General features: G+C 54.6%; 2 protein-coding genes across 4 annotated transcripts; one reads left to right on the top strand and one right to left on the bottom strand.

The window, feature by feature from the left end:
* Positions 1 to 392: 392 nt before the first annotated feature.
* FAM98C (family with sequence similarity 98 member C) lies at positions 393 to 3892 on the top strand. 2 transcript variants are annotated; one of them, XM_037819609.1, is made up of 8 exons: positions 393 to 514; positions 620 to 768; positions 850 to 984; positions 1417 to 1622; positions 1894 to 1971; positions 2058 to 2174; positions 2523 to 2690; positions 3550 to 3892. In XM_037819609.1, exons 1-8 carry the CDS (start codon positions 450 to 452, stop codon positions 3694 to 3696), a joined length of 1065 nt encoding a protein of 354 aa, XP_037675537.1. In that variant the 5' UTR covers positions 393 to 449; the 3' UTR covers positions 3697 to 3892. The 2 variants fall into 2 exon arrangements, with proteins under 2 accessions (XP_037675537.1, XP_037675536.1); XM_037819608.1 differs by having other exon boundaries at positions 2523 to 3694.
* Positions 3869 to 18616, bottom strand: RASGRP4 (RAS guanyl releasing protein 4). Of its 2 annotated transcripts, none has more exons than XM_037819606.1 (17): positions 18484 to 18616; positions 16066 to 16247; positions 15408 to 15513; positions 15218 to 15280; positions 14537 to 14668; positions 14262 to 14415; positions 11916 to 12089; positions 10744 to 10860; positions 9314 to 9589; positions 7884 to 7964; positions 7703 to 7807; positions 7445 to 7563; positions 7116 to 7260; positions 6353 to 6389; positions 6120 to 6254; positions 5889 to 6001; positions 3869 to 4038 (listed from the first exon to the last, which is right to left on the bottom strand). In XM_037819606.1, exons 1-17 carry the CDS (start codon positions 18504 to 18506, stop codon positions 3880 to 3882), a joined length of 2121 nt encoding a protein of 706 aa, XP_037675534.1. In that variant the 5' UTR covers positions 18507 to 18616; the 3' UTR covers positions 3869 to 3879. The 2 variants fall into 2 exon arrangements, with proteins under 2 accessions (XP_037675534.1, XP_037675535.1); XM_037819607.1 differs by lacking the exon at positions 3869 to 4038 and adding an exon at positions 4180 to 5225.
* Between the last annotated feature and the right edge of the window lie 820 nt (positions 18617 to 19436).

Here is a 19436-nt window from a genome sequence, read left to right as displayed (position 1 = left end):
TTGAGGTGAGCCGGGATTGCATGGTCTCTGACACGACTCCAACCCTAGACAGGAAAGGAAGCAAGTTTCTGGATTCGGGGCGGACTGGCAGAACGCTTGGTCGGGAGGACGGAGGCTTCAAGTGCAGAAGGAAAGTGAAGAGTCCTGGGAAACGCAAATCGCGGTTGTTTTTATGTCGCGATAGCCACGATAGCCAGTCGTGAGGACAGAAGACAGCCTCTGGAATTTACGGCACCAGGGCGTTTCCGGAGTCCAAACAGCCCCGGTAAGTGCTCCGGGTTTCGGCGCAAAGGTTCTGGGGGCGGGCTATGCTTTCTCCTGCGCCAATCAGAACGCCGAAGCCTGCCGCGAGAAGAGGCTGATTGGTCCTTGCCGCCACGCCACGCCGCAAGGGGCAGACCCTCGCGCCGGCCCGCCGGGCGCTCGCGGGGCGCTCAGGTGACGCCTTCATGGAGGGGGCGGAAGCGGAGGCGCGGGAGGGGGCCGCCGTGGCCCAGGACCTGCTGGCTCTGGGGTGAGGGAGTGTGGGGTCAGCCTGAGGAGAGAAGGGGAGGGGCGCGCCTACCCTCGGGGCCGTCGCGGACCTCCCCCACCCCTCCCGCTGCCTCGCCCGCCTCAGGTATGAGGGCTTCGCGGAGGCGGCGGCGCGGGGCCCCTCATGCCCGGACTTCAGGGCTCTGTGCGCGCGGCTGGTGGCAGAGCTGGAGGCTCTGGGCGCCCTGGGGCGGGAGCAAGAGGAGGGCGCGGAGGCGCTGAACGCCGGCGAGGGTGTGTACCGAGCGGGAAGGCGGGGGTATGGGTCGGGTGCCGCCGCCGCCGCCGCGCCGTGACGTCTCCGGCCTCCTGCAGGCCCCGGCGCGGAGGACGAATTCCTGAGACTCTTGGCCGGCCCGCTGCGGGCGCTGCACTGCCCGGACGGCGCGCTCTCCGCCGGACGCTGCGAGGCGGCGCTGTGGGAGCCTAGCGCGTGCCTGCGTCTGCTGCGTGAGCGCCCGCGAGCCCGCGACGCGGAAGTGGGCGAGGCTCCGGCCTCCAGGGTGGGCGGGCTCGGGATGGGGGCGTGGACAGTTTTGAAGAGGGCCCCAGGGTCTGAGGTAGGAGGGGTTAGAATATTGGGGTGGGCGCAGGGAGTTGAGATGGGCGGGGTTAGCATTCTGATGGCGAGGGCACCAGCGGGCTGCGGTGGTTTGGCTTTAGATTAAGCCGCGCAGGTGGTTCCGAAATGGGCGGGGTCTGAGTTCTTAGGCGGAACCAGGGTCCACAAAGAGCAGCGGGTGGAGTAGAGGCAGTTCTAGATCTATTTTGGAGTCGGGACCTAGTGGGAGGGTTTTTGAAGCTGAACGGGTTTTTCTCCCGGTTTGGTGGAGTGGTAGCCCTCTTCGATTGCCCCGCTCCCTTTCTTTCCCTATTTCTTAGGCTTTCTCTGCTCGGAGCTCCAAGCTGCCCGCCTCCTGCGCCTGCGCTCCCTGCTGGACCCCAGCCCTGTGCCGCCTGGTGAGCGAGGGGCAGAGGAGGGAACCGGAATGGTCCGGGAACTGGTCCTTATCCTACAAGCTCTGGGGCTGCCTGGACCCACGCCGGGGATCCCCGCCAGCCGGTTGCTGCAGGAGTTTCATGCCAAGGTGTGGAGCTGGAATCTCTTCCCCACCGGGGCCACCTCCCCTTTTTTCGGTGGTGGGGAGTGGGGGATGGGGTGGGGGTAGGGGAGGCGGGTCTTTCTCAGATCGGCTCTGACAGGCGTGCCCCCACCACAGAAGATGTTTTTCTAGAGCCGTCACCATCATGCTTGGTTCTGTGGCCAGGGTCCTCAGAGTAGTGGGGACCTGGGGTCCAAAGGGGGGGGGGGTCCAGCCTGTTTCTGACCCAGTCGCCTTTGATGCCTTCTCCCATCAGATCTTGGAGCTGCTGCCTTCCCTGCCGGCAGAGACCATGCAGCCCCTCCTCGGCCACCCGCTAGACTCACCCAGATGGGTAATAACTCTGTGGCTGTATGAATACAGCATTCTCACCCAGAGACGGGTGAAGGGCACTAGTGTGACTGAGCCCTTTTCTACCAGGAAGCCTTGGAGTCCCTGTCTCAAAGCTTGCGAGACCAGTACTGCTGCCGCCGCTGCCTCCTCCTCACACGCCTAGACTTCACAACATCTGCTTTCCACTGGAATGATCAGGCACAGGTGTGGGGAAAGGACCTGGGCAGGAGTGAGGAGGCCCAGCTGTGGGGGCTACAGCTGCAGGGAAGAGGAAGGAGGGCCAGGAACATCAACCTCTTACAGGTTCTGAGGCCCAGGCCATTTTAGAATCAAGTGAGGCTTGGAGCTTCTAGAATTTCAGGGATCTGCAGAGCATTCTAGAATTCCCATCTCTGAGCTGGAAGTGATTTCAGAGCTATGCCCCTTACTTTAGAGATGTGGGGAGTTGAGGCCCTGAGACAGAGAGCAGGGCTTCCAAGACGACTTGGAAGATCCTACGTGAGGGGGCACCTTCAGCTCTTGGGTACCTTCTCCATGTCCACTCACCCCCAGGCCCAGGGAGAGGCTATGAAGGCAGTGCTGATCCCGATTCGGGAGGCTCTGACCCCAGAATCCGCTGTCTCTATCGCCCATGTCCTGGCTGCCCGAGCTGACCTGTCTCGCCTTGTCCCAGCCACCAGTATGGCTGTCCGCCGAGGGACCTGCTGTGCCATCAACAAGGTGGGCACCTGGGGGTGGGGAAAGGCCCTGACAACCTTGGCCTCCAGATCCTTTCAGCCTTTGCCCGGTTTAGCCTGTCCTTTCTCATCTGGGTTCCTGCTCCAGCCCTCAAGACTCGCCATGTCTAACCCATCTACCACAGGGCAGCCAGAAGGATCTTTCCAACACAACAATCTGACCATAACCCTTCCTAGGTTAAGATCCTTCCATGGCTCCCCAGTGCTTTCAAAATAAAGTCCAACTTTTTACTGAGCCCCTGCCCACCTCTCCAGCTTTGGCTTAGAATCCTTTCCCACCACCCTATTCTGTTGACTGTATTAGTTTTAATTTTAAGTAGAAATACCCTTTGTTTAAATGATTACATATTTAGCCACATACCCCCTGAGCAATTTTAGACTTATGCAAATAAGTACTAGGGAATAAGGTCTAGAACAGCTAAGAGTAAGGCAAAATTTAAGTTACGAACAAAAAAAAAGTGATTTGTTCCTAGGAAAAGTAGTAAGTAAATACTGGTGGTGCACAAATGATGGATATTTAGAAAAACCACTGGTTTGCTGAAAATGTTATACAAAACCCCATATAAAAAATAGACAAAACAGGTATTTTTATTAATCCTGGTTGGGGCCTTGGGCCTCTGTCGTCCCCCTCACCTTTGTTTCCTTCTTGCTGAGGCCCCTGGAACCAGTTTGAAAGCCCCTGGCCCACGTCTTTCGCCAATTCAGCTCTCCCTCCCAGCTACTGTACCTAAACAGTCAACATTTGCCCTTCCTTTTTCAGTCTTATGCTGTTCCCTTTGCTCTCTGGCCCCCTTGTCCAAGGTAATTGTCTTCTCTGAATCTCGAATCTAATAAACCGTCAGGTGCTTATGGGCAATGTGCCAGACCGGGGAGGCCGCCCAAATGAGCTGGAGGCTCCCATGCCCAGCTGGCAGAGCCGAAGAGAGGGCGGAGATGGGCGGAAGGCAGGCCGCCAGTGCTGGGGCCGCAAGAAGAAGAAGAAGAAGTAAAGGGGACTGCTGGGTAGGGAGGTTCTCCCTGAGATGCTGAGGCCATTGGTAGTATTTGGGGAGTCAGTTTGAGGGTTTCTGTTGTCTGGTACTCAGGTCCCCCACCTGCTGTTTCTGAGACCCAAAATGTCCTACGCCCATCCACCAGTCAACACCAAAGGCCATGTTCTCTGTAAAATAAATTTAATTTATGACAGCTGTAGGAGTTTTCTCTGAGGGGGCCTGATCAGGGGCATCTGGGTTTGAAGAGGAGCAGGAGGGCTCTGTCCCCTGGGTCTGGACAGACTCCTGCTGCTGTGAACTGCAAAGTCCTTTGCTCCTCGGCAACACATCTTTCCCTTCCTGTGGGCACAGGGAAGGAGACATTCAGGCACTGGGCAAACACTCATCAGGTTTGTGGTTGCACTGTTAGGCACTGAGGATACAGCAGTGAAAGAGACATCAAAATCCCTGCTCTTCTGCAGCTGGCATTTCTGGTGGGGAAAGGCAGGCATAAAAGAAGGTAAAGAGATAAGATAATCTAGTTTGTCAACTGGGGATAAGTACTGTGGAGAAAAATAAAGCAGGGAGGGACAGTCAGGACTGTGGGGAAATTGTAACTGAGGGGTTACAATCTCAGGCCTCACTGAGAAGGTGTCAGTTGAGCAGAGTCCCAAAGAGGGAGCCATATGGGCCTCTGGGGCAGAGTGTTAGGCAGAGGGAACAGCCAGTCAGTGGCCCTGAGGTAGGAGTATTCTTAGCATGTTCAAGGAATGCCAAGGAGGCCAGTGTGGCTGAAGCAGGTTGAGTGATGGGGCAAATGGTGAGAGGTAATGTCAGAAAGGTGATGGGGCAGATTTGTGGGGCTTTGAGGGCCACAGTGAGGCCTTTGGCTTTTACTCTGAGTAGGACAGAACCACCAGTGGCGCTGGGAGAGGAAGGCCATGATGTGATTGGGTCCCCAGGCTCCCTGTTATATCCCCCTTCCTAGCTGCCTCCTCTCCCCTCTCTGGAACCCAGGAGTTTGGAACTCTGTACACCCTATCCCTGGCCCCTCCGGACCCATTCTGACTGACTGCATGGCAAATTGGTTAGGAGCTTCAGTTTTAGAGGCAGATGAACACCTGGGTTTGAGTCCTGCCTCCAACACTTAGCTCTGCCACTGTGGGCAAGCAGCTTAACCTCTCGGAGCCTCGATTTCCTCTTCAGTGAAGAACAGAGATTATAAGGAGTTAGTGAGAAGATGTGTTTGTCTAAGCGTCTCCAAAACAGCTGCACAAATACTCAGTGGTTAGGAGAAGGAATATGACAAATAGCCACCATTATGCAAAAGAAAAAAAAAATTTTCAGAGTAAGAGATGATGGAAGCTTCAACTAAGGCAATGGATGGAATGGAGGCGATGCGTTTGGGAGTTCTGCTGGAGGCAGAATAAGAGGACTTGATGACTGACTTTGGGGATGGGAGCAAGGGAGAGAGGAGACCAAGATGATGTCTAGGAATTGGGCTTGGAGGACTGGGTGAATGGTGGGGCTGCCGCTGGGAAGGGGACCTGGAAAGACGAAGACATTTGGGTGATGTGGGAGTGTGAGGCGCCAATGAGAGGTTTCACTGCTGGGGCAGGACTTCTGTTAAGTGGATGAATGTACATCCCTTGCGGATTTTGATTTTTAACTCAATCTGAGAGTCTCTGCCTTTGAATAGTGGAATTTACTCCATTGACATTTATTGTTGCTCCTGATACATTTGGCCTTATTCTTGTCATCTTATTATTTTTTCCCCCTCCCCCAAATCCTATTTTTATTCTACTGGTTACCTTTAAGTTTTTTCTCAACATATTACAGCTTCCATTTTTCTATCAGTGTTAAGATTGATAGTCAGGCCTTTGGCTTTTACTCTGAGTAGGAAGGAACCACCGAGGGTTCTGGGAGAGGAAGGCCATGATGTGATCGGTGTCCCTAGGCTCCCTGTTATATTCTCCTTCCTAGCTGCCTCCTCTTCCTTCTCTGGAACCCAGGAGTTTGGAACTCTTTACACCCAATCCCTAGCCTCTCTGGACCCATTCTGACTGACAGCATGGCAAATTGTACCCTCCCACCCAAGCAATTAAGAACTTGTGTACATTTTTACTTTCCTACGCTTCCCCAAATCTGTCTGGTTTCCCCCAGGCAAATGGCCTGTCCTCTGCTCTTCAGCTGAAACAGTTCCTCCTCACCATGTCTGGTGCCCAGGAAGAGTGTGAGGGCTCTGTCTGCGTCCAGGCATGGCGGAGGTGGGACACAGTCTCTGATTCCAGGGATAGTGCATAGGAGAGATTTTCCTCGGAGCCTGTTTGTGGGGTGATGGATGGAAGGGACGTGGGTGTGACGGGGAGGGCCTCAAGGCTTTGGAGTCAATCCCCATCCACCAGGCCCCCTTCCCAGGACGGCCAAACCCTGGGGCTTACCAGAGCTGGCTTGGGGAACTGATGTGAGTGGGACTGGGGCCCCCGGGGGTCCCGCATCGCCCTTGGCTGCTGGCCTCTTCTTGCACTCCACCTTCACTTGGTCTCTGCAGTGTTTGTGGCAGCACATCCCACAGTCTGGGGGAAGGTCAGCAGTTAGTAGCCAGGGGCCCAATCCACACCCTCCCAGCCTGCAGGTCCTGGAGGCCCTCCTCCCTCACTGATGCCCCGCTCACCCCGACAGCGGTAGCCTTGCTTGGTGACACCCCAGAGCTGAGAAGAGAAAGCAGAATAGGTTACCGATGCTAAGGGATGGAGGACCGTGCAATGGGGAGTAGTGGAATTTGGGGATTAATAAAATGTAACCTATGGGCGGGGATTGTGTTGTGTTTCCCACTGTATCCCCAGGGCCTATAACTGTGCCTGGCCCATGGTAGGTGCTCAGTAAATATTTTGATGAATTAATAAATGAATTTGGGATATAACCCAAGCCTTGTGATTTAATCTTGGATTGGAGATTGAGAGATGTGTCCAATACCTAGAGTTTGGAAGATATCTTGAATTTGGAAATAATCCAAAGTTTGAATTATTTGGAGTCTGGGGATTTGGAGATTGGTTCCATTTGGTGATAATCTACCCTGGTTTGGTTATTATCCAGAGATAGGGAGATTATCCAGGGTTTAGTTAATATTCATGGTTTGGGGATCATTCGGGGTGGAGATTATCTAGGATTTGGGGATTATTTGGAAATTGGAAATTAGCCAAGATGTAGGGAATATATTCAGTGTTTAGGGTTTACAGATTATTTGAATCTGGAGTATTATCTGGAATTTGAGGATTATCTGGGGGTTGGGAGGAGTAACTGGAATTTGGGGATTGTCTGGGGTTTGGGGACTGTCAGCACTCCAGGGTGAGGTTGGTTTTCTGGCCCCAGGCTGTGAAGAGTTGAGGTCCCCCAGGGGAGGTGGGCCTGAGGACAACAGCAAGGAGAGTGCTCACGAAGCCACTGCAGCTGTCACAGAAAGTGGGCTTGCGGAAGGTGACCTCATGGAAGGCATGCAGGAAGGCCAGGCCCAGCTTGGAGCAGATGGCACTGGCCCGGAGCAGGTAGCCCGTCAGCTCCTCTCGGCTGAATGAGCCACTCCTGGGGGGGCAGAAACAGTGCTTCAGCATGGCCGGCCCCTTTCTCTCAGTCCCGAGAGTCCAGGCCCCTGGCCCTCACCGCCCCTGGTACCAAGGAGGCCCAGCCCACCTTCTTCCTCAGACCCAGGAGTCCAGGCAACCCCAAATATCCTCATCTTTGGGGGACCCAGGAGTTGACCACTCACCCCTGGCGAGGGGGTGGGTGAAGCCCATGGCAGGCAAAGGGGAAGTTGCCTGAGAGTCGCTCAAAGTCCTCCTGAGAGATGGTTCCTCGGCCTTCAGGGTCATAGTTCTTGAACACAGACTTGGGAGGAGTGTGGGAAGGGGAGAGTAAGACCAGGTCATCAAGGTATGACCCTCAAGATCTTCGAACCCCTCCTCGGGGTTTAGGACTACACAGACATCCTCCCCCCTGGTCTCTAGGGGCCACAGTCCCCTCTTACCTCCACCAGCTGCTCCACATGCAGACCCAGGGTGACCCTGTCAGGCTTGGGCGTCACGCCGGGGGCCCACTCCACCACCAGGGGTGCTTTGAAAGGGGAAGGTGGCTGGTTGGAACAGAACGGCACACTAAGTCAGAGTATTGACTTGGGCTGGGGTCAGAGGTCAAGGGTGAGGTCTTACCAGACTCTTAGGACAGCGAGGCTCCCGGGCATAAGAAAGCTCGTAGATCTCATCCTCCGTGTAGAAGAGATCCAGAGAAAGCTGGAGGATGGGCAGGGACGTTAGACATCCCTCAAACTCCCAGGTCCTCCACTGCATCCCTGCGTGGACCCCTCTCTCCATCCTCTCCCAGAAAGGCCCCCCACGCCACCCTCCACACCATCCGTCTCCCCTATGCCAGAAATGCCACTTTATCACAAGGCCCTTTTTTGACCTATTTACAATTGCAACCCTCTGTCACTTCCCATGCCTCTTTCGGCTGTCTTTTCTCCACGGCACTTACCATCATCTGACAAACTACATGATTTCCTTATATGCTTTGTCTTCCCCACCAACATGTCAGCCCAAAGCAGAGCAGTGTTTTTTTTTTTTTCTGTCTTGCTCACTGCTGTGTCCCCAGTGCCTAAAGTAGCGTCTGGCACCCAGCAGGTGCCCATTGGGCTGAGGTCCCCTTAGAATCAGCAAAGCATACATAGGGCCTTGGGACAGGGCAGTCACCCTGGGAGCCACACTTAGAAGGGCTCGCACTTCCTCTAATGCTCCACTGTCAACGTCTTGAAATTCTTAATTTTTGAACAAAGAATCCCACATTTTCATTCTGCACTGGGCCCTGCAAATTGTGCCAGTCCTATCATATGGTCTGGAAATCTTTTCAGTCTTAAGACTCTCAGTCTCTCCCAATTAAAAAATCTTCAGGAGTCCCCACTCAAAGGGTTTTAGTACAGAATGTGGTGGTGAACACGTGGGCTCTGAAGCTCGCCTGCCTGGGTTCAAATCCTGTTTGACTGTTGTGGGCAGTGGGCAAGTGACCTCACCTCTCTGGACCTCAGTTTCCCAATCTGCAAAATGGGCATGATAAGGGTCTCCACCTAATAGGGAACTGAGGTAATCTGAGCAGAGTATTTAGCATGGTGCCTAGCTAAGTAAGTCATCAGTAACTTGGGAGCATTTTGCTTAGATTCCTGGGCATGTTAAAGCTTGGAGTTTTGGACTAGCAGCATGAGAAACTCAGAACCTTGGACTTCAGGAGTGTGAAAACACAAAGCAGTCCTGGGAGCTCAGATCAACAGGTACTTGAGTCCCTGGGGGAATCAGAGAGAAAAATGCATCACTTGTGTAAAGGTCAGTGTGTTTCAAGAACTACTTTAGGTGTTTTATATGGATTACATCATTGATTGGTTCTTCTCAACAATTCCAGTTTTGCAGGTAAAGGAACAGTCTGAGAGGTTAAGTGACTTGCCCAGGATCAAATAGCTAGAAAAAACCCTGGAAGTTCTGGCTTCAAAGCACTGTTCTCCCCTGGTCCTGTAGATCCTTACTCGCCAGGGCTCTGAGTCTCATGACCTCCAGGCTTAGCCCCTTGGGAGTCTGGTCTGGCTGCGTCAGCTCACCGTGAGCAGATGCAGCAGGTCCTCGTTGGCGCTGCAGGGTGGATGCTGCCCTTGGAGGGCTGCCAGCTCCTGTAGCCGCAGGTAGAGGCTGTTAAGCTTGGGCAGGTGCAGGCGGCCGTCAGGCAGCCTGTCAGGCTGTGCCTCGTGCAGGGATACCAGGTCCTTGAGGTGCACACCCAGTACAGGCAGCCGGAAGCCTGTAGAGCTGGCCCAGGTACGGCGGTAGCAGGCATAGTTGTTGTGGGAGGCAAGGAGCTCGGTCAGCTCCAGCAGGGCCTGCATGGGTGGGGTGAAGGGTGGAAGGGCATGTTGGGGGGCATGTTATCAGTTCTGTTATGCTCTGTTCCCTGATCCCCTTGTAGCGGATTATCCCAGCAACTGTCTGTGTGGGCTCCAGACCCTGGGCCCAGTAGCCCTTGGACACCTCCCTGGGCCCCTTACACGTCCCACATTGGCCTCAGCATCTCTCCCAAATGGCTCCCCCTCTTGCATCCCCATCTCAGGGAGGCCCAACCATCCCCCACTCCCCAGGTTAAAGGTTTGGGCCTTGTCTCAGATGTTTCTCTCCCCACCCCTCATAGTCCCTTCCTGGGCCAGTCCTCTCTTTTTCTGCCCAGCCCCTGTCCCAGCAACCCCCCCCCACACACACACACACCAGCCTTCAGTTGCCCCCCTTCAGTCCACTCTCCATATGGCAGCTATGTTAGATTTTTCTGACACAAGAATTTGATTACATTTCTCTTTAGTTCAAAAAACTTCCATAGCTCCCCAGGGCTCTCAGGACAAAGAACAAACCACCTAACATGGCTTGCAGGATGCTGGGCCGTCTCGCTGGTCCCCTCACCAGGCGCCTGCCTGCCTTCCTCCCTCAATTCACTTTCCACTTCACCCACCAGAGGGAATTTTCAAAATTCACATCTGATCATGGGTGCCACCATCAGTCCCAGACTTTCCTAGCTCCCCACTGTCCTCTAGATAAAGCCCAAACACCTCAGTCCAGTTTGCAAGACCCAACAGATCTTCCCGTGCTCATCTCTAGACTAATTTCCTGCCACTTCCTGACTGCAGCCACACACCAGCTCACGGATGACTCACTCTCTTCAGGCACTTCTTAGGACATTCCAACCTATGTCCCTCTCTTGGGTGGCCCTGATGTTGAAATCCTTTGGTGGGTAATTTAGAACTTGGACTTCAAGTTCTGTGCTAGCATCTCTCTCATCTCTGTCTCCCTCACAGTCCTGCTCAGGATCAGAGACACAGAGTAGAGAGGGGTCAGCAGCAGGGGGGCTGGATGAAGGGGGGAAAGAATGCAGCCAGGGCCAGGGTGTCAGTGGGATTAGAGGGACAAGGGCTGAAGCGGGGGCATTGAGTGTTGGGGTTCAGATCAGCTGACCACTTGGAACTCTGGGGAGCAAAGTGGGGGGCTTCACCTTGGTACTCTCAGGGCTCAGGTGGGCGTGGGAGTCCTTGAGTCTGGAGATGGCGCTATGACACAGGCCCCCCGTGACTGCCATCAGCGTGTTGAAATTCTGCAGCTGGTGGAGCTTCTGGAAGGGAGGGGATGCACAGAGATGATGGGTATCATATGGGAGTGAGGGCAGGGAAGTCGGGGCACTCAGGCACGTGTGGAGTGTGTGGGCATCAGACTGTTGAGGGAAGGTGGGTGTGTCAGGCAGAAGTGGCCACAAGCATCTGTGTATCACAGAGGTGTCAGAGGTATCTGGGGGGTTAGGCGAGTGATAGACTGGTGTGAGGTCAAAAAACTGTGGAGAGATGGAGTTGTACAGGTGTGTGGACTAGGCGGGTGTGTCAGACAGGTGTGAGGGTGTTAGATGTCAGATGGGCATCTGAGAGGCCAGAGGGTTGAGAGTCAGGCAGGTAATAGGAGACAAGAAGGTGTGGGTGCTGGGCCGGGGTGGGAAACCCCTTGAGAGGTGAAGGAAGCCAGACGGATATGGGGGGGTCACATTGCTGTGAGAGAAGGTGTGGGAGGGATTCCCTTACTGCCCCCTTTTACAGGTTTGAAGGGTGGAGGCCACTCTGGGGAGAAGGTGGGGTAAGGGAAGAGTGGAAGACGCTAAGACTGAGGAGACCCCAGGCAGACACAGAACCCCAGGTCTAAGGGAGCCTGCACGAGGAAGCAAGGCGGGGAAAGACGTGGTCTGCAAGGAAATGCGTAACGGGGCGTGGCCCGGGGGGAAGGAGGGCTTCCCTTTTCACCAGAAGGGCGGGAAGGTGTCTGGAAAGGAGGGGGAGGGGAGGACATGACGCAATGGGGCCAGGCCAAGGAGGAACCATCTCAGCGGGGCCGCTGGGGACTGGGGACCTGGAGCCTTAGTGGCGTTTGACGCGAAGGTTGGGGGCATAGGAGAGTCTCTTTTTCCTGCTCTGGGGACAAACTCTTCTGGCCTAGGGCTTGGGAAACGAGGCCAGGAGGGAAACTGTCAGCTGACTCGGCTAAGGGCGGGGACACAGCGACTGGGCCGGGGTGGGTTTGAAGCAGTGATAGCAAGGCCGAGGAAGAAGGGCTGTCACGGCCCCGGGATAGAACCCAGGGGCCGAGCGCGGGGCGGGGGTGGCGGAAAGGCGGGACGGGCCTCACCTGAGCCACGTGGATGAACTTGTCCAGCACCTGCGCGCGCTGCGCGGGCCCCGGCCGGCTCAGCACCATGACCTGCACCCAGCGGGACACGCTGTTGCTGAGGCCTACGGAACCCTCCAGGGCCGGGCAGCCCCGCACGGAGCCCTGCAAGACATAGCCCCGCAGGTCCTGGGGCTGGGGGCGAGGTGGGCGTCAGGGGGACGGTGGCCTCAGGCCCTGCCCTTCACCCGTCCATGGCCCTAGCAGTGACGACCCCCAGTGTCCTAGCCTGGCCTGAGTGACGTGTCAATTTGTGTCCCCCAGGCTACCACACGTCCCCGAAGTCACCCTGGTCCTCTCCACCAGGCCACTCGCCTGGAGCCATTAGCAGTCCCAAACTCCTGGAAAAAGGACTTAATTTGTTTATTTGTTTCAAATGAAACCAGGCACTATTCTGAGCCCTTTGCCATATTAAATAATTCAATCTTCACAACAGTTCTGTAAGGTGGGTACTAGTAGTAATATTCCCATTTTACGGAGGAGGCAGTTGAGCACAGAAAGGATGAGTACTTTGCCCAGAGTCACCAAGCATGGGCCAGGATGAGAGCTAATTATTTTCCTCTTAACTGTACAGCTGACTGGTGAAGAGTCAGCAAGGTGAAGGAAGGGAGTAGGACATGAAACCTACAGCTGTTAGTTCTGCTCAAGGGAAACAGTGTGGTGTTCAGCCTTCCCTACCCACATCCACTCCACCAGCAAATCCTGTCCACTCTGCTTTCAAAATATTCCCAGAACCTGCCCACTTCTCACTCCTCCTCTGCCTCACCCTGGTCCTGTCCTTAGTCCTTTCCCCCTGGAACTCCCAGCAGGCCCCTTTCTGCCACCACCCTACCCCCCACCCCCACAGTCTGTTCTCCACGAGCAGAGGGAGCCTGTGAGCACCTGGTTAGGTCATGTCCTTCCCTTGCTCAGAGCCCTCCCGGGGCTCCATCTCTGTGGTAAAAACCACAGTCTTCCCCATGACCCATGAGGCTCCACATGGCCTGTCCCCCATTACTTCTTTGGCACCATGTCCTATCACACTGCTCCGGCTCACTCCATCCCACCTACACTGTTTCTCCAACACTCCAGATACACTCCTGCCTCAGGGCCTTTGCACTGGCTGTTCCCCCTGCCTAGAACACTCTTCCCGCGGAATCGTCTTCTCCTTCAGGTCTTTATTCCTGCATTACCTTTTCCGTTCTAGCATAGTGCCTGGGCTTAGCGATCATTCGATAAACACTGGTTGAATGAATGAGTCAAACCAGAAGAGGAAAAAACAGGAAAAGCCAAAGCATCCTCTCTTGGATTGCTCCAGGGTTGAAAGAGTAATGCGGTATACTCTGCTGGGGACCAACGGAGGCCCATGTACTAGTCCCCGCCTTGACACTATTGTCACCATAACCAGAAGGCTTGAGGCCATGGGTGTCATTTGGCCAGCACAGTGTTTATAGTGTGAATATGAATAATAATAAATGCACATACATATTAAACAATCAGGAAAATTTCACATTAAGGAACCAGATCTCCACCTTCCCTTGAATGGATGCTAGCAATAGCTAAAACACATATAGGTCAAAGCACATGAAATTGCCATTTGGTAGACAAAAAATGGCAAAACACAGCATTTACTCTGGTAACAAGCACTGTTCTATGAGGCAGTAACTATCAATATTTCTTTGTACAGTTGAGAAAACTGAGGCACAGGGAATTTAAGTGACTTGTCCAAGATTACACAGCTAGAAAGTGTGAAAGTGAGATAAAATAGGAAGATCTGGCACTAATAGGCCACACACTCACACAATTAGATGCTTTATTTTCTCCTTAGCACCATCTAATAGAGTGTATATTATATAAATTGTTGATTAATCTTGTTCATTATCTGTCCCTCCCCCTATTGACTAAATTGTCAGTTCCATGAGGGCAGGAATTTTTGTCTATTTTGTTCACTTACCCCATTGCCTGGCTCATAGTAGTTGCACAATAAATGTAGAATAAGTGAATAATTACTAAATATTTTGAGCACTTACTATGTTCCAGGCACAGCAATAAGCATTTTTAAGTGGATGAACTAATTTAATTCTCCCAGCCACCCAATGAAGTATTATGATCATGATCCCCACTTTCTGATGAGAAAACTGAGTGCCAGAGAGCATGAGAACTTAGTCCAACATCACACAGGAGGAGACTGAGGAGGATTTGAACCCAAGGGGTCTGTCCTTAGCCAGAGTTTGAGATTCTTGCCAGCGTTCATGCAGGGGTCTTCTCAGTCTTGCCTGGCCCCAGCCTTCCCCAGCTGGTTGGTTGGGGGTGGGGTGGGGTCCTTACCGTGATAGCCTGGAAGGACCGGAACTCCAGGTATGTGAGGTGCTGAGCCAGCTCCCCTGTCTCCAGGTGGTCGAAAAGCAAGGACACTTTATGTTTTTTGCCCAGGCTTGGACTGCTCATGGGGGGCGGGGGGCCAGGGCCACCAGGGCACAGGCTGGGGGCAAAGAGGGGCAGAGTATTGGAGGGGCTCGGGGGCAGGAGTTGAGGAGTGTGGAGAGGGTTGAGAAGATGGGGCTTTGGACAGGGAACAGGTGGGAGGTGAGGGGCTGACTCACAGGTTGGAGGAGCCCCCCAGGCGCCTCTGGGCTGAGCCTCCTTCCTGATCGACGGTGGCCCAGAAGCGACCTATAACCTCTTCTAGCCGGGGCTCCTGGTGCACTGCCTCTGGGTGTTGGGTCATCCAGTACCTGAAAGTGGTTTGGAGATGGCAGAATGAGGCTGGGGGTGGGGGTGACGGGGGGTCTCTGGAAGAGGTCTCTTGGGTTGAGGAGTCTCTAGGTGCTGGGCTGGGGGGTTCTCTAGAGGTGTACAGGGGTTCTCTGGAAGGTCAGGGTTTGGGGTAGCAGCAGGCTGTGGAGATTTCTAGGAGTGGGGTCTCTTAACATAGGCCGGGTAGGGGGTTCTATGGGAGCTAGGTTGGGATACCTCTTTGAGGTAGGATTGTTGAGAAGAGGAGGGGATTGGGGGATCAGAGCTGGATGTCTCTGGGTACCAGCTGGGAGAGGGTCTATGGGATCAGTTCATGGGTGGGCAGTTATAGGAAGTAGGGGTTCTAAGGAGAAGAACTAGGAGGGTCTTAGGAACCAAGCTAGGGGTGTCTCAGAAGTGGGATTTATATTAGGTAGGGCTGGGTTGGTCTGTGGGAACTAGACTGGGGAGTATATGGGAGATGTTTGTTAGGGGGCATCAGGGGGGGATCTTGGGTCTTGGGAGGGGGGTTCTTGGCCCAGACCTACCTTACCAAGTGGCAGATCTGCAGCCGCCTCAGCTCCTGTGTGTGCCCCGCAGCCTGCTGGTACTTGAGTTCTGGTCAAGGCTCTGTCATCCAGCACCCCGGACCCATTCCCTTACCCTGTCCCTATCTCTGGGGTTCTCAAAATACTGCCCTCCACCCGCCACACCCCTGCTCCCGGCGCAAGAGGATATAAGGTCAGCAGACGGGCAGCAAAGTCAGCAGAAGGCAGCACCCAGTTATGCATGGCCAGCACCATGTTGAGGACGTGGTCCCCGCGGCACAGGTTGCCAGCTGAGTCTGTGGGCGGGCGAAAGGAGAGGACTCGGGGTCAGAACGACCCCAGGGCAAGGGACTGCCCGGCTCAAACCCCCACTCTCCCAGTGACTCCCTGCGTGAACTTGGGCAAGCACCTTAACTTCCTCGTGTCTCAGTTTCTTTGTTTGTTTTGTGCATAACATAGTTGTCAAGAACAAGGACTCTGGTCTCAGTTCTCCTGGGTTCAAATCCCAGCTTTGCCACTTACCAGCTGTCTAACTTTGAATAAGTGATCGAAACTCCGTTGCATCTGTTTATGTTGGTTAAATTAGTAGGTAAGTGGGCAATAAGTAACTGGTGGCTATGAGTGGACAGCAAGGTTCCCAGCATGGACCAGCACAAGTCTGGGCACAAAGCAGGCAGCCCTCCCCATCCAGGAAGAAGAAATGCAGGGGTCCGTCTTGTCTCTGAGGTAGATTTGTTCCACACCAGCCCTGCTCCCATTTTATACCTCCCCAAACTGAGGCCTAGAGAAAGGTGGGTGCTTAGCCTAGCAACAGGCTTGGGGGGACGGGCCAGGGAGGGGACACTCACCGAAGGACTGGATGCATTTCTCCAGCAGCTCTTCTTCGCTGCAGCCCTCCTTCAACACACCCAGGGCCATGGAAGCCACAGCCTTGCTGATTTCCCGGGGGCTGGGGCACGTCTTGTAGCGGCGGGTCTGCCGGGGCCGGCACCGCCCTACTGTCTTCCCCGGGCATTCCTGATGGGACTTCCTGTGGGCATAGCCCCCAGAGATTCATGGGAGCCCCTTCCTTGGAGCAGACCCCCAGAATTCTTATAACCCCAGAGCCCCAAGACATCATGGAAAGAGCTTCCTAAAGGCAAAGCCCCAGGTTTACTCCGGATCTGCCATGGACTTATGGGGGAAAACCCCAGGAATATTCCAGGCCCCCCAGGAGATCATGGGAGAAGAACCCCCAGGGCTACTAAGGACCCCAATCCCCCAGGGAATCATAGGAACACGCTCCCGAAGGCGTTGTCCCCAAAGTCCTCTTGACTGAATGGTCCCAAGACATCGTGTCATGGAAGAGGCTTCCTCCGGGCAGGCCCCTGGGATTACTCCTGGCTTCCCAGGGCATCATGGGAGAAGACCCTTAGGGTCATTCCTGTTCCCATTCTCCCTAGATCCCACCTTCAGGCAGACCCCTCAGAATTTCCCCTTGGTCTTCATTCCCCACCCCCCTTTCCCTGAGAGCAGCCTCCTCCAGGCAGACCTCTAGGATTCTCTCTCTCCCCTCCTCCCACACATCGACCCCTTCTAGGGGGCCGGACTCCCTCCCCCCAGCCAGCCAGCCCAGATCCTTAGATTTGGGGCCTGGAGAGAAAATATGGGTGGTAAGTGACCTCTCCAGGGCTCCTCAGAGCCAGGCAAGGTCCCTGGGGCTAAAGCAGCTTCAAGGAAAAGTTTAAAAATAACCCTCACTCTGCCTTGTGCCTCCCTGAGGCTCCTGCTCCAGTTGGGGAAAGAAGGTAATGGAGAGAGAGGGCTGGTGGAAGGAAGGAGGGGCAGGACCCGGTCAGGGTGGAGTCACCCTCTCTGACCAAGAGTCAGGCCACGCTGGAAGGGGGGCGGTTCTGCTGGCCGTGTGACTTCGTGTTTGTCAACTAATTTCCCTGGGCCTCAGTTTCCTCACATGAAAAACATGGGTGATCCCTGGACCTTCCCCAGGAAGTCGTGTGCATTCAATGCCTGCCTCCCCAAAAGTGCTAAAAAAGGGATTGGGTTTGCCCAGGCTAAGTGGCCAGAGGTGGGAAAGTTTGACTTGAGGCAGCAGAGAGAGAAAGTGTTAGAGGTGGACTAGGAGCCAGGTATGGGGCCTGGGGTGAAACCTGAAAGAGGGTGATCCTCAGAAGTAGCGGCACGGCTGTGTCCCCTGGCAGAAGCTAAGGGCTCCACAAATCAGTATTGAATGCTGTTGGATAAGAGCTGGCATTTACGGACTGCTTCATCTGTACCAAGCAGAGGACTGAGCACTCTGTCTCCACCAGTGGGCCTCAAAACATGGTCCCCAACCAGTAGCAGCAGCAGCCCCTGGAACTTATTATAAATGCAAATTCTCAGGCCTGGCCCCAGACCTGCAAAATCAGAAACTTTGGGGGCAGGGCCCAGCCACCTGCTTTGGATGCATGCTCAGGTTGGAGAACCACTGGTCGGAGATTGCCTCACTGAGGACCTATGCCCCTCTGGCCTAGGAATGCTGATTATCCTGTCGACAGAAGAGGAAACTGAGGCACAGAGCAGTTAAGTGACTCACCTGAGGTCACACAGCCAGGAAACGGTGCAGCCAGGGCTCCCAGCGCTACACTGCTGACCATTATGGGGAGGGGACCTCCTCGCCCATCAGAGACGTGCTGGGAGAGGCTGGAGGGGCTGCCCACTCCAGCGACCCAGCCACCATCGGCACCCGCGGGGACGGGAGGGCAAGCCTGCCCAGGCGATGGGAAACCCAGTGCGGAGCCTGCTGCTACCCGGCCCTTGCCTGCGGCCTGTCCGCCCCCTCCGGCGTCTGGAGCTGCCCGAGGTGGCATAAGAGGCAGGGGAGCCGCCGCGCCCGCCCGCCCTGCGTCACGCTCCCCTCCCCCGGGGCAGGGTCCTGCAGGAGCCTGCAGCTTCCAATCCAGGGGGCAGTGGCCGTGGTGGGGAACCAGGGAGACCCCGGGGAGGACAGAGACGCCTAGCCTAGGGAGCTGGGATGAGCTGGGGGAGATGGAGACACAGGGCAGCTCCACCTCCAGAGAGAGAGAGAGAGAGAGAGAGAGAGGAAAAGGCACAGACGCTCCTACAAACAGCTCCAGCCCCCGCTGGGCTGTGCACCCCAAAGCATCTTGCTGCCTGGCACCCCCTGCTCCTGGTTCCAGAGGAGCCCGCCCGCTACCCCATTGTCAGTCCCTCCCCCACCTTCCCACGCAGCCAGAGGCCCGGGGGCTCCTTGTAGAGGGTCTGCTCACCTCTTGCTGTCTTTCCTGTTCATGCTTCCTGAGGAGGGACGGGGGGCCTGCAAGAGCTTGGCTCCTGCCCCCCTGGCCTCAGCTCCAGCTTCTTCAGCCCCTTGGGAGCTGGGGCCGCCTCAGTGCTTGGGAGGGAAAGAGGAACTGTCCCTCCCCACCCACCCCCAGGCCAGGGGGAAGGAAGAGGCTGGGGAGAGACCAAGGCCCCCTCCCCCCACATGGGGGATCCCTCTCGGCTGAGGTTTCCGGCGCCGCTCCCCCCACCCCCAGTCGCCCAGCCGCCTCTCCCTATCTCCCCCATCTTTCTGTCTCTTGCCCCGTGATTCTCTGTTCTGCTGCTACCGGACTTCAATAAAAAGGTTCTTTTTAAGTATGCTTAATGTGACACCTCTGTGTAAAACCCAAACACACAGACTCAAAAGAAAAGTCTGTATTTCTATGAGAACGTATTCCTGCATATAATACACAAAGATTTGAGTGGAAAGTCACAAAACATAATATTTTGTCTATTTCTTCTTATGTTTCTTCCTTTTCTTCCTAGTTTAGTTTTAATGACACCATTTGCACCTCAGAAACATTTTTGTTTTATGACTTTTATTATAGCAAACTCTTATGTAGCACCAACTGTTCCACATGCCGTTCCAAGAACTTTTAAAATATTAACTCATTTAATCCTCGCAGCCACCCTAAGGACTGTTGTTATCTTATGAAAATATTACAGAAGGATGTAGAACCCTCTGGGAGTCCCATCCCCATCTGGCTGCCCCTCTTAGTCAGGGGTGACAAATATTACATGTTGGAGGTTTCATCTGAACTGTTGCCTGTGAATTTATGTACATAAATATGTACTTACAGAAACACAGACTTTTCTTTTGAGTATGTGCATTTCGTCTTTGACCTAAATGTGTCATGTGAGACACAGAATTTAAATTGAAGTACAAAGAGCACAAACT

The sequence above is a fragment of the Choloepus didactylus genome, chromosome 27 (assembly GCF_015220235.1).
Source record: "Choloepus didactylus isolate mChoDid1 chromosome 27, mChoDid1.pri, whole genome shotgun sequence".
Classification (NCBI taxonomy): domain Eukaryota; kingdom Metazoa; phylum Chordata; class Mammalia; order Pilosa; family Megalonychidae; genus Choloepus; species Choloepus didactylus.
The sequence above is the reverse complement of the archived record's forward strand: the minus strand, read 5'-3'. Positions and strand labels throughout refer to the sequence as shown.